General features: G+C 41.4%; 1 protein-coding gene across 2 annotated transcripts in view; it reads right to left on the bottom strand.

Moving 5' to 3' along the window:
- taok2a (TAO kinase 2a) overlaps positions 1–13254 on the bottom strand; it is a 32243-nt gene that overhangs the window by 8674 nt on the left and 10315 nt on the right. For both annotated transcript variants that reach the window (XM_074657037.1, XM_074657038.1), the window contains exons 3-16: positions 9431–9502; positions 8955–9056; positions 7885–7930; positions 7695–7791; positions 6900–7013; positions 6255–6346; positions 6077–6170; positions 5025–5106; positions 4759–4929; positions 2784–2993; positions 2416–2544; positions 1656–1892; positions 1404–1532; positions 217–420 (exon numbers count right to left, since the gene is read on the bottom strand). In XM_074657037.1, the coding sequence (XP_074513138.1) occupies positions 217–420; positions 1404–1532; positions 1656–1892; positions 2416–2544; positions 2784–2993; positions 4759–4929; positions 5025–5106; positions 6077–6170; positions 6255–6346; positions 6900–7013; positions 7695–7791; positions 7885–7930; positions 8955–9056; positions 9431–9502 (1779 nt within the window). The remainder of the gene's footprint in view (positions 1–216; positions 421–1403; positions 1533–1655; positions 1893–2415; positions 2545–2783; positions 2994–4758; positions 4930–5024; positions 5107–6076; positions 6171–6254; positions 6347–6899; positions 7014–7694; positions 7792–7884; positions 7931–8954; positions 9057–9430; positions 9503–13254) is intronic.

The following is a 13254-nucleotide window of genomic DNA, read 5'->3' as shown; positions in this document are numbered from 1 at the left end:
TCAAGTGACGTACTTTTCTGTTCTAGCTGTTATTATTTGTCGTTACCCACTTAGTCATTATGTGCACATTACAAAGATGTCATTTTGTAAATATTTTGTGAAAGCACCGATACAGTATTGTCTAAATATCGCTATCGCGGTATTTGGTGAAAAACATTGTGATAATTGATTTTCTCCACATCGCCCCCAGCCTTGAACGCGGAGCCGTGATGGTACCTCTCTGAGAAGGTCCTGCTCCAGGTTGTGGCGAGCCAGCAGCATCTTCCTCTTGTACTGGCGACACTGCAGCTCGTAGTACTGCCTCTGCCTCCGCAGCAGGCTGGCCTCCTCCTCCGCCTGCATCTGCTGCAGACACTCCTTCTGACGGATCAGCCACTCCTGCTTCTCCCGCTTCGGAGTCGACTGGTTCTCGTTCAGCTCCTGGTTAGTGACGAAGAGGACGAAGAGGACGAAGAGGAAAAAGAACAAGAGATCAAAGTGAGAAAAAACTAGGGCTGGGACGATTCTCCTGATTCAATACTATCACTATACCTGGGTGCCGATTCGATATCTATTGAGATTTATAGTGATTGTTGTTAACTTCTTTATCACTAGACCACGGGGAAGGAGTTAAATCATCCACTTCTAGGGACTTTTACTTTTGAAAATCTCTAAATGAATCCAGTAAAAATGTTTGATTTTCAGCATGTACGTAGTCAGAGATGTCCTGAAGTCAAATATATCAGGATCATTGTCAGGAATTATTTATTAAATGTATTATCCAACCACCCAAAAATCAAAGAATAAAGACATTTCTAGCTCTCCCGTCAGCTCCGTTCTCTTTATCCATCCATGGTCAGCTCCATCGGGGCCGTTTCAATGCAGAGAACACAAATGTGCTCTACAGTCGTAGCGTCGACCCATTTGACCACGGAGACGAGAGCGACGGCCGGCTCCACCGCACGTTACCGCCATACCATAACGTTTCCTGTCTGTGACAGAGTTAGCATGCAGCTTTAGCTCTGCTCTGTGTAGCTCTGCTTTTCCTGTCAATGTGTGAAACCCAAAGTGTTTCCATCCTTTACTGGATGTGTAGTGTTTACCACGCTGGATTTAACATGTGAGGGTGCAGGTCGTATCCACGACGACCCTCCAACGTTTTACTCTCTGAGGTTTGTTTTGGTTGACGGATACGGAACGGATATGACGTCACGTTACTCAGACTACCACAATAAAAGCAGTGACTTCCTTCTACCTCCTCATAGACTCAGATGAAGCAGGTACATTGATTCTAAAACATCCATTTCAAAATCATAATAAAAAAAAATCGCGATACATAGGGGAATCGATTTTTTCCCCCACCCCTAGTAGCTACCAGTGTGCTCTATAGATCTATTGGTATTTGAATGTGTGTTCACTCTGACCTCTTTCAGCTGATCCTTGCGTTGGCGGTACTGGCGTTTCTGGGACTCCAGTAAACTGGTCAGTTCTTTCTTCTGCTGGCCCAGAATGTGCTGCTGGAACTTCTTCTCTTCTGTCAGAGCTGCTTTCGTCTGCAGGAGGACACGAACAGAGGCTGAGGTGAGAGGTCGGCTTTCTGAATCAAACAGTAGTAAGTAGGTAACAGTAGTATAAACATGCTCTGGTCCTGGTCTGGTTGTTTCAGGTAAACTCACCTCTTTCTCCAGGATGGCCTGGTGCTTCTTGCACAGCTTGTCGGCCTCGGTGGAGAAGCTGTTCCTCTGGTTCTCCAGCTCTTTGTCCAGCTTCAGCTGGTGCTCGTCCATCTCCGCCTTCAGCTTGTTCTCCAGCCCCATCAGCTGCTTCTGGTGCTGCCGCCTCATACGCTTGTAGCCGGACATCTGCTCTCGCAGCGCCGAGCCCTGCTCGTGTTCCTGGATCTGACGGGTCACCTGGAGGAGGGGGAGGAGATGAACGGGTGAACACTGATGTCTGAGAACGGGAGTTCAAAGTTCCTCGGACTACATGTGCGGCAGCGAGCACGGAGCCTTCGGCAATGCTAGAGCTGCTAACGTAGCACAAATACACACACCGTTTGTTGGCCACTCGCTTAAGTTATGTCGAGCAGACAAAGTATCGTTCCGCCGGACAGACACACAGCTGACAACCTGCTAAACTAAACTAAATGTGTGGTGGAGACTTTTACTGGGAAAGTGGCTGCATGTCCGCGACACTACACGCAGCATCGTAGCTGCTAAGTTAACGCTCCTGGACGGTGAACTGGGGACTCCCGTCAACCAATATCTGTTGTCCTCCTGCAGCTGGTACACCGCTGCATGCGAGGCACAAATTGTCGGTTAACGGTTAATAATCGGTTAACGAGGGTCGGTTAAGAATATTTTTAAAAATTAGCATCCTTGCAGCAGACAACACCACACTACACTACGAGCCTCAAGGAGGAGGAAGAAGACTTACCAAGGAGGCGGTTCGGATGGTGGCGAAGTGGTCACGGTTGCGGTAGTAGGCTCGACGGCGTCCAGCTGAGGGAGCCTGTGGTTGGTCCATCTCTGGCTGGTAGGGGTCATCGTAGATGTTATCCTGACCCTGAGGAGGATGAGGAGGAGGGTGAGGAGGAGGAGGAGGAGGAGGACGAGGAGGAGGACGAGGAGGAGGCGGAGGAGGAAGAGGAGGAGGAAGGGAGAGAGGTCAGACACTTTTTAATCACACATAAAAATAAAACTTAATTTCTTTTTGTTATGAAGCAAAGGGACACAGATCAGATCCAGTTCTACATATTTAGATCCGGGTGAACCTCTCGGTCCTGGCCGGTGTGTTGTGTTTACCGTGGGTCGGTGGATGATGGAGCTGTTGGAGGTGACGGTGTGCTCGCCCTCCTGCATCATGGCCATCTCGTTGCTGCTGTCGTCGGAGGCGTCGGCCAGACTGTTGACCGAGCTGCTGTGAGAACTGGCCGAGATGGACATACTGGGCACCGACTGGGAGCTCTCCATGCTGTTGACTGTGCCGGTCCGCAACAGGTACTGCTCCACCTCCTGGAAATAAACACACACACTGGATTCAGCTCCAAATAGATATTATTTTAGGTCAAAGTTCTTCTTCTATTGTTGAGACTTAAATGTAGTTTAAAAATGTTACTAAAATCTGCGGTGCTCAGCCCGTCTCTGTGACCTGAGCCCAGACAGCTGTGCTACTATAATGCATAAAGTTGGCGGTTTGCAGGTCGGGTTCGGGTGGTTGATTAACGCATATTTGTACATGTTGGGGCGGTGCTGATCGGCTCTCATAACGGACCGGTAGGTGCGACTGAACCGCGCATCATTAAGGAACGCCGTCAGTCAGGAGGACTAAACTGCAAAGCTGCGTTCTTCATCATTCAACCTGTGTTTTTCATCAGATAATGATACAGAAATGTTCAATATAATCTGATGACTAAACAGGACTAAGATTAAATAAAAAAAAAAAGATGACAAAACGAAGAGAGAAAACACTATGACTAAAATTAAATGATTTTACGTCGACTAAAACTATGAAAGATAAAAATGACTAAAATGTGACTAAAACAAACTAAGCATTGTCGTCTTAAAGCTGCAGTAGTCAGTATATTTTTGGCATCATTGGGCAAAAATCCCATAATAACCTTTCAGCATATTGTAATTCAAGTGTTCTGAGAGGAAACTAGACTTCTGCTCCTCCTCATGGCTCTGTTTTCAGGTATTAAAACATCTAGCCCGAGATGGGAGACTTTGACCAATCACAGGTCATTTTATTGAGAGAGAGCGTTCCTATTGGCTGAGCTCCGGTCATGTGACCGGAACTTAGCGTTCCTTCAACAGATTTCACAATGGTGGCGGCATCACAAACTTTCTCATTTTACAGCTAAACCGTGCACTACAAGATGATTCTGAGAACATTTGAGGCGAGAAATAGGCATTAACGTAACAGAATATTGATTCATATTAGATCAGCGCTGCCTAGTTTGACCGTTTGGTCGGCGTTCACGAGTGATTGACAGCCGGCTCTCATAGACGGCAGCTAGAGAGCAGACCTCAAATCAGCTCTTACTGCTTGTTTTCCTCCGGTCTGTGAAATCTTGCAGATGCCGTTAGAGGCACCGGAGGACACAGAGGAACATGATTTTTTCAAGTTTCATGTTCTACTGTCACCATATAGTGACCATTTTTTAAAAATAACTTTTTTTAAATCGTATTTGCTTCAATCTCGCCTACTTCAGCTTTAAGACTAAGACTAAATCTAAAATATTTGCCAAAATTAACACTGTCTAGAACACTAATATAATACGAGAATAAAGTTACATTTCTCACGTTTATAACAAACCAGATGTCATGAAAATCGGTTCAGAATCAAGTGAGTTACAGTCAAGTTTGTAGAGAAGTCTGCACATCTCTAAATACATATTGTATTTGTTTACTAGCGGATCTTAGTCGCCCCAACATGGCGGATGTGCAGATGTACGCTGGAGGCCTGGTTCAGATATAGAATAATATAGAGAAGCAGCATTTTATTTGACATCAGACTTTTTTTCCTGTTGCACTGTTTAGTACACTTATATAAACATATGAAGTATATAAAAAATAAAGTAAATGGCTACAAGCAGCTTATTCTTCTATTTGGAACTATTTGTCATTTTCCTCTCATGACTCGTGTCTCTTTATTATAAACTTCGTCTCTTCGTGGTCTCAGGATCTGTCCGTCTTTCCTCCTCATTCTCTACATCTTTGCCTTCCTTCCTCCTCTACCTCCTCCCTACATTAAGACTTCATCTCCACCCCTCCTCACCTCCTCATCCTCCCCTCCCTCGGACACGGGGCCGTTCTGCTGGGTCTCCTGGAACAGGATCTTCTTCATCTTGCGGTACTGCAGGTTGTCCAGCTCTCTTACTGCATCCTTGGTTCGTGCGATCAGGTCCATGATCACCGTCAACGGACGCTCGCGGCACAAGAAGCGGTGCTACGGAAGGAAGGACGGAGACGAGACATGAGCACTGCGCTGCGATGCAGAGGAGGTTTACGTATGTGTGAGGTGATGCTTGGATCCGTTCTCACATTCAGCAGCACGTCCGAGGTAGGCCGGTCCTGGGGAATCTTCTGTAGGCAGGAGTCAACAAAGTTGCGGAAGGAATCAGACCTGCAGAGAAATATGGGATTATGTTATTTAATAGTAATTACACAACCGGAAAAGAGGAGAGCAGAGCAGCACTGGTCGCTAATAATTAGAGTCCTTTAGGTCATCTTACGTTAACAAACAGAGCTTATATTTAGTTATTTTATGTTCAACATGAAGAATTCACTTTAATATTAAGATATCAAATATTGTTTTCTCTCTGTCACAACTTAAATGTCTCATTAAGGCTGTCCTCGACTACAGAAATTCTTAGTCAACTAATGCCGACTTTTCAGGCTATTTCACTGCCGCAGACATTTTTCCAATGTCGGAATAAAATCAGAGCGTTTTGTTGGAGTTACGGCGCGCTCTCGTGATCTCCATCGTTTAGTGTGAGATGGTCATAAAACTCGCCTTCAGTCGTCTTTTTCTCGTCTTGACGTTCCGATAAAAATCAAACAAGTTTAATATTATCGTAAGTTTGTCTTTTGATGTGAGAGGGAGTCAGACTTCAGTCTTTTAAAAGTCTCCTAGTGTACGGTAAAACTAATCTATTAGTTGATTTAATCAACAGATCAACTGTAAAACTGAGTTTCTCCACAAAGAATCACACAAAAGCACCACTTTAAATCTGGTGTTTCCCAGAGATGTGCTCAGAAGTTTCTTAAATAAATCATTCAGCATGAAAAAAGCAACCGATTAGTCCGACTAAGAGAGGCCAGCCTGTCTCATTATCACACTTCATGTATCCAAGTATATATCTTATAAGATATTATTTAGGGAGTCGCTCATCTCAGAAGAGAAATGACAGAGGAGGAAGAGAAGAGACCTACATGTAATAATGTGATCGACACAGACAGATAACATAAAACACAGCTTATTATCTAAAGATAAACGTATGATGATGATTAAAGAGTTTATCTCCAGATAATTAAGTCTCAATCTTGAGTTAAAGCTCAAACGGAGAGCAGAGGAGACAGAGAAACATCCTCACCAGTGATTGGACTGAAGTATGGGGCTTTCATTCTGAGCGATGTGATATAAGGCACTCATAGCATTCATATTGAACAGTGGGGGCTTCCTCTCCGCTGTGGAAAGAGCACAATGTCAAAATCATCTTCATCATCATCATCTACTCATCTGAAAGAGCCACAAGAGTCTGTAGGTTTTACCCAGCTCTATGGAGGTGATGCCCAGCGACCAGACGTCCACTTTGCCGTCATACTGGCCCTCATCCATCGCCAAGATCACCTCTGGAGCCATCCTAAAAAATAAACAACACACAGCAGACGTCAACGCTACCAAACATTTAACAATATCATTGTGATGAGGCATTTCATCTGCTGTCTTTTCATTGGGTCACAGAGGAGTGCCATAAAAAAAAAAAAATCTGTAAAAGAATAAAAAAATAAATGTAAATATAATAATAATAATAATAATAATAATAATAATAATAATAATGTAGAAAGAGGAAAGTAAGTAAATCAAAAAATGTGGAAATTGCAATAGGGAAAAGCAAAAGCATTAGAATAAGGAAACAATTCAGGGATAAAAATAAATAAATGTCATTCAAAAATAAATAAATCTGTAAAAGAATAAAATAAATAAATGTGAAAATATAAAGAGGAATAAAAAATAAATAAATCTGTAAAAGAATAAAAAAAAAAAATGTGAAAATATAAAAAATAAAAATAAAAGAATAAGTAAGTACTGACTGATGAACTGAAAAGGAACGATGACCTAAACGTCTTTACATTTCAACACACCTTCTTGCTTATTGAGTAAATGTAGTCGGAGTAGAAGAAGACATCACTCACCAGTAGGGCGTCCCTACGAAGGAGTTGGCCGGAGCCACGATGGAAGCAGAACCAAAGTCCCCCAGTTTGACCTGGCCGGGCTCCGTCAGCAGGATGTTTCCTGCTTTCACGTCCCTACAGACGATAATCAGACGTTAGCGCCAACAGATGCTACCTGGAGCATTTTTTAAATGATATCAAATTAACCGTGAAGCCTTGCAGCCCCCTGGGGAACATGCAATATAAACATATAATTAATCCAGTCATCGTTACACATCATAGTGTATTGAAGAGGCTGGTAATCAATACTACGGTTTCAAAATCAGTTAAACCTTCATCATTTGAGCTCAGGATGAAACTCACGTCCAGCATGTCAGGTTATAAACGAGTCGTATTTAAACTCTCAGGATGTAAAAACCTGTTTTTAAAAGACCTGCTTGTCTCTACTTGTATTGTGCTCATCATTGTACTGCATGTATATTATTATTTTTATTGTGAAACCTACTGTAGTTGTTAACCAGTTGTTTGTTTTATGTATTTATTTGTTTGATTGCTGCTGAATATATATATGAATATGTGTTTTTACTAACATTATCTATATAATGTATTATTTGTGGAGGTGTTGGAGTTTGCAGGGGGGATTACAGATGTTCAAAAGTTACAAATGTTCTTAGAAATGTTTGAATTTCGGTTGCTTTTAAAACAGAGAATAATCTATCTAGATCTTAAAATGGAACGTGTGGTAACTCGTATCTAATACACAAACATTTTGACAGGATAATAATCCAGCTTTGTTAGCATGTGAGGAGACGTTACCTGTGAATCATGTTGTGAGAGTGAAGATATGCTAATCCCTGCAGTGCACCATGGGTAATAGCAGCTATTTCTATTTCCTGGAGCGGCTTTTTGTGAACTGCGAGGAAGAGAGGACACAAAGAGTCACAACAACAGCAAGAGACCGATAAATAAATGATGTTTTTAATAACCCATAAAGTGTTGAACTGACCTTCGAGGAGGTCTGAGGCCGAGCCGAGGCAATACTCCATCACCAGCTGAGGCACAAGAACATGTGGATTATTCATTTAGATTCATATTACAGCAATAAACAACACAGATGGAGACTGGTGGAACAAGTATTCACTTATTTTATAAAGTAGTAATACCGCAGTGTACAAGTACTCAAGTAAATGTTGCTGCATTCATAAAGCCCCCCCCCCCCCCCAGACAGTTTTACTTCCTGTTTTTTGGTTCTTTCTCAAACAGAGGCTTCATCAAAAATTGCATACTACGCACGACATACTCAATATGTGTACTATGTCGTTCAGCATACTTTTGTGTGAATAAACAGTAGTATGTATGTTTCGGACGCACTGAGCAGTAATTCATGCCGTCACTTCCTGAGAGCCTCCTTGCCGGTTGGAGACGTGTAACCATGGTAACCATTATTTATTTAGGGATTAATTCACGTATATTCAAATGCTGTACTTATTGACTGTTTTATGGTGTTTTAGTAAATCCCTTTTTAATTTGAAGAATTTATTGGTGGATTCATATTTCATTTGTTGGATTTCCTTTTTATTGCCCCTTAAAATATCAAATAATTAATAATTTTGTAGTGTATTCTATTTATTCACAGATTAATACATTAATTTGTAAACAAATGTATTAAATTAATTATTGTACAATTATTTCCGTGACACTTGTGATCCTCTATACAGCTGAAACTATTTGCTGGTTAATCAATTAGTCAATCAGCAGTTTAGATGATCAATTAATGGTTGAAATTACTCATTGAGTAAATATTCTGTACATCATATTGGGACGTGAGGATTTGCTCATTTTCTCTGTTTGTATCGCTGTAAATTGAATATCTCTGTTAGTTGGAGAAAAAGTTATTTACGGATACTTTAAAAGGAACTTGTGAAGGAGAGTTTTCACTATTTTCTGACGTTTGTTTCAGATCATTTTGTATTTAAATAGGGTCCTCCTTAAGACGTGGATGTAGAGGAACCTACTGTATATTTTCCGAAGCTTACTGGACATTACAATCCTCCCACTGACAGGCGCCATACGTACCCACGCCGTGTGCTCCTTCAGGTAACATCCTCGGTACTCGATGGTGTTCGGGTGGCGAAGTTTCTGCAGGAACTTCACCTCTTTAATGATGTCCTGCCATTTCTGCACATCAACACAAAAAACACCGCTCATCTCGTATCGTTCAGCACATCTTAGAAACTGGTTGGTTATATCACTGGAGAGATATTGTAATCATCAATTACCAGACCTTTAATCAGGTTATTTTTTCAGATATCTTTCTTTGTCAGAAAGTGCAGTAAAGTGGAGGAGGATATCACCTAAAGACATCTGGAAGTATTTTATGAACTCGTATTTTTCTACAATTCAGGTTTAATAGTTCAGAATAACATGAAGGTAGAATTTAAAAAGAAAGACATTATGAACATTTCATTGCCTGACTGAGAAACTCAATGATTTTTAGAGAGTGAGTGGTTAATATCTAAAAGGAAATTACATATTTCTTTCCAGATTATTACCTCGTTTGTCTGCTTGCCGCTGTACGACATTTTCTTAATGGCCACCACCTCATTGTTGCGCACATCTCGGGCCTGTTGGATGACAGAAACACAGTTCATCAGAACAGCAAACACTGGAGAAAACAGGTTACGCAGGTATTCAGACAGATGACATGTTTATAACCGTTATTTATTCAGGGAGGCTTGCCTGAAGGAACCACACCCAGTGCAACCACAGTCTGATCCCCTGGGAGATCAATAAAGTATTTATGATTGTGATTACTGAATTATCACCCAGACCTACTTGAAGCTACTTTATGTGAGTTTTGGCCGGACTTATTTTTCATGTAATGATCTCTTATTTCATCCCGCTGCTCTGTGTCACTGTGATACTGTCAGCGTACATGTAAAAACACAGATTATAAACTTGTGTTCAAGAAACCGTCCGTCTCCAGGAAAAATCAGGTTTCTCTAATCCCTCCTGCCCTGATTACACAAACAACATTTACATTACGTTGAAGGAATCAGCTTACTGGAGAGAGCCGACTGTAACCCGGTTACTGAAGTGAAAGTAAACGACTGGGAACAAAGACAACATCAACTGTGAAGCCACGTCCCACTACAACAGCTCCATCACAGCACAAACAATTACCTTTACCTCGGGATTGTGTTTGAATTACTTTTAGCACTTCACAACACTGTAAATAACGCCGGGACACACAGGGAACGTCAGGAGCGCGTGGCGGCTGCGTGATTCACACGTCGGGTGTTCACACCAGCTGTGTCTCTGCTGCGTCTCTGCTTCTGCAGCTGCTGCTGTCAGCCCTTTCTTTCTACATAGAGTTTGCCTTTAATAATGGCCTTTCCATTTCATTATAAATATCATTTATATTTATTTTAGACAGAGAAAGGTTAAGAAATGTGTGGTAATTTGTAAATAATAGTAATAATCGAAAATTAAACTCTGTACTATATTCATTCATGGAGCTCTCCAGGTCACTGCATGTTCTACAACACTGTCCGGCACATATTTCAGAATAAAAGCCTTGTGTTTACAAATGAAGGAATTCTGTCCACAGAAAAAACGCTTGAGGGCTTTTATTTTGAAATGAAAGCAGGACGTGTTGGTTTAAAAAATATTCTTTACTTTTTCTCATCTCTGTAACATATTCTACAGCTAGACATTGAAACTGTAGTAATGTAACTGGTATGATGTTAATATACAGTCAATAGATCACCTTCACTGTCCGTGACAAATTCTACAGATGTCTAGACATTGAAATTATAGTAATGTATCTGATATGATGTCAATATACTGTCAATAGATTACATTCACTGTCTGTTGTTGCTGTGAACCGCACACGGCATGCGTCCACGTCCCGGGTCAAAAATAGGCGACACCTATTCTCTAGAAGAGACACAGCTGAGACGTGTGTGTGACGTGCGTGAGGCACGCGTCTCACGCGGGCAGTGTGGCTGATTTAAAAAAACAACAGGTAACGCAGCCGCCACGCGCTGCTGACGTTCCCGGTGTGTCCCGGGCTTAAGATGCTTTACTCCTTTAAGTGCTGCTTTTTTGATCTTCTCCATCAATGTCATGGTGTTTTGTACTCTCTGATAAAAAATGTGATAATTTTGCTTTATTAGTGCTGTGGATAAACTACGTTATGTGAAAGTATTTATTTGTTCCAGAGCAACGAGTGCAGGTTAATTTTAAGACCACTTGGTGGTGCAAAAAGATCCATCAGAGATGTTCAGAGAGCAGAGAACAAAAGATGTACACGATGATCCATTTATCAACCAAACTACAGGATTTATTTCTGGGTAAAATACTCAGAAATTCTCAAAATCTATTCCAAGTGTTTAATCCTCCAAAAAAAAAGGGCTTAATGTTAAATCCCAAGTGAGGATGCTGCCATCAGACACCAGACGTAGTGATGCAGCACCGAGATGACACCGACAACATCAAGTCCTGCTGCAGACTGTAAACAACTAAATGATGCATCAGTGCTGTTCCTACTGAGAATTATCCTACAGAAAACACCATTAAATATGGAGCTAGAACTGTTGGATAAAAAGAGGCTCTTTATAGCCGACCGATGTTGTCAACGGTCATTTAAGGTCAGTCGTCTCCTCTGACTCACTCGCACTAAATGTACATTCAGTCTGAGCTCGGAGGAAATGCAGTATAAAGCAGCGCCGCACTTGTTAAATTGATGCACATCTCTAATGGCCTTTAAGCATCCTCTGAAAGTCATTCAGTGAGAACGCTGTGGAGGTGTTACAGCCTGAAGAATATATTTTACAGGTAGAATGAGCAGCACAGCTTAGTTTTCCCACTGTTTTCATAATTAGGAGTGTTACATTTTCACATTCACAGGTTCCTTATTAATGATAAAATGCAGATAAGACTGAATTTCTGTCTTTTAGAAACCCACACACAGTAACACTGGTTACTGCTCAGGCTTCCTGGGCTCAGTGTGCATTTTTTCTGAAGAAAATACTTGAAAAATCATATAGAAGATATTAACAATTGGATTTTCTTCAACATAATCTCTCAGCACTAGACCATGAAGGGAAAAAGTTAAATCATACACTTCTAGGGACTTTTACTTTGGAAAATCTCTAAATTAATCCAGTAAAAATATTTGATTTTCAGCATGTACGTAGTCAGAGATGTCCTGAAGTCAAATATATCAGGATCATTGTCAGGAATTATTGATTACATTTTTTAACCAGCAACCGAAAATCAAAGAATAAAGACATTTCCCTCCCAGATTAGTGGTGTTTTCTTTTTCATTTATAATATACATCTATATAGTGTTTTATACTTCTGGTGAATATAATCCAATCAATCTTATTTCCATAGATGTATTTTGTATATATAGTGTCTACGTGTCTACTTCCTCTAACTTCTCCAAGGTGGTCTCTAGCTCTCCCGTCAGCTCCGTTCTCTTTATCCATCCATGGTCAGCTCCATCGGGGCCGTTTCAATGCAGAGAACACAAATGTCAGTATCTGGGTGCTCTACAGTTGTAGCGTCGGCCCATTTGACCAGGGAGAGGAGAGCGACGGCCGGCTCCACCGCAATGTTACCGCGATACGATAACGTTTCCTGTCCGTGACAGAGTTAGCATGCAGCTTCAGCTCTGCTCTGTCTAGCTCTGCTTTTCCTGTCGATGTGTGAAACCCAAAGTGTTTCCATCCTTTACTGGATGTGTAGTTTACCACGCTGGATTTAACATGTGAGGGTGCAGGTCGTATCCACGCTGACCTTCCAACGTTTTACACTCTCTGAGGTTTGTTTTGGTTGACGGATATGGAACGGATATGACGTCATGTTACTCAGACTACCACAATAAAAGCGGTAACTTCCTTCTACCTCCACATAGACTCAAATGAAGCAAATATATCGATTCTGGCATTAAAAGTATATTTCAAAATTGTAAAAAAAAAAAAAAAAATTGCGATACATAGGTGAATCGATTTCTTTCCTCCTGAGATTGTACGTTCTGTGGCAGCCTTCCTTGACATTTGTAGAATAAATGGAAGCAAAAGCTGCCAGTATGCTGCACATGAGCTGCTCATCAGATAATCAAAACAGCTTCAGAAACTCCGTCAATCTCTGTAACTTTACCAAACAGTCAATCTGACGTTCACACCCACTTCACACAGTGATTGGCCAGCTGTGTGGAAGTGAGCAGAGTACAACACCATGAGTGTCTGAAAATGTGTTATCCCCGTATTTAAATGATATCACATTTCCCCTCTCAGAACACTTTAAAAAACACTAACAAAAGAACGTCCATTCAGTCTGATATCAGGCTACATCTCGCTCACAGATG

Source organism: Sebastes fasciatus, chromosome 13 (genome assembly GCF_043250625.1).
Source record: "Sebastes fasciatus isolate fSebFas1 chromosome 13, fSebFas1.pri, whole genome shotgun sequence".
NCBI lineage: Eukaryota > Metazoa > Chordata > Actinopteri > Perciformes > Sebastidae > Sebastes > Sebastes fasciatus.
This window is presented reverse-complemented; position numbering and strand designations above follow the sequence as displayed.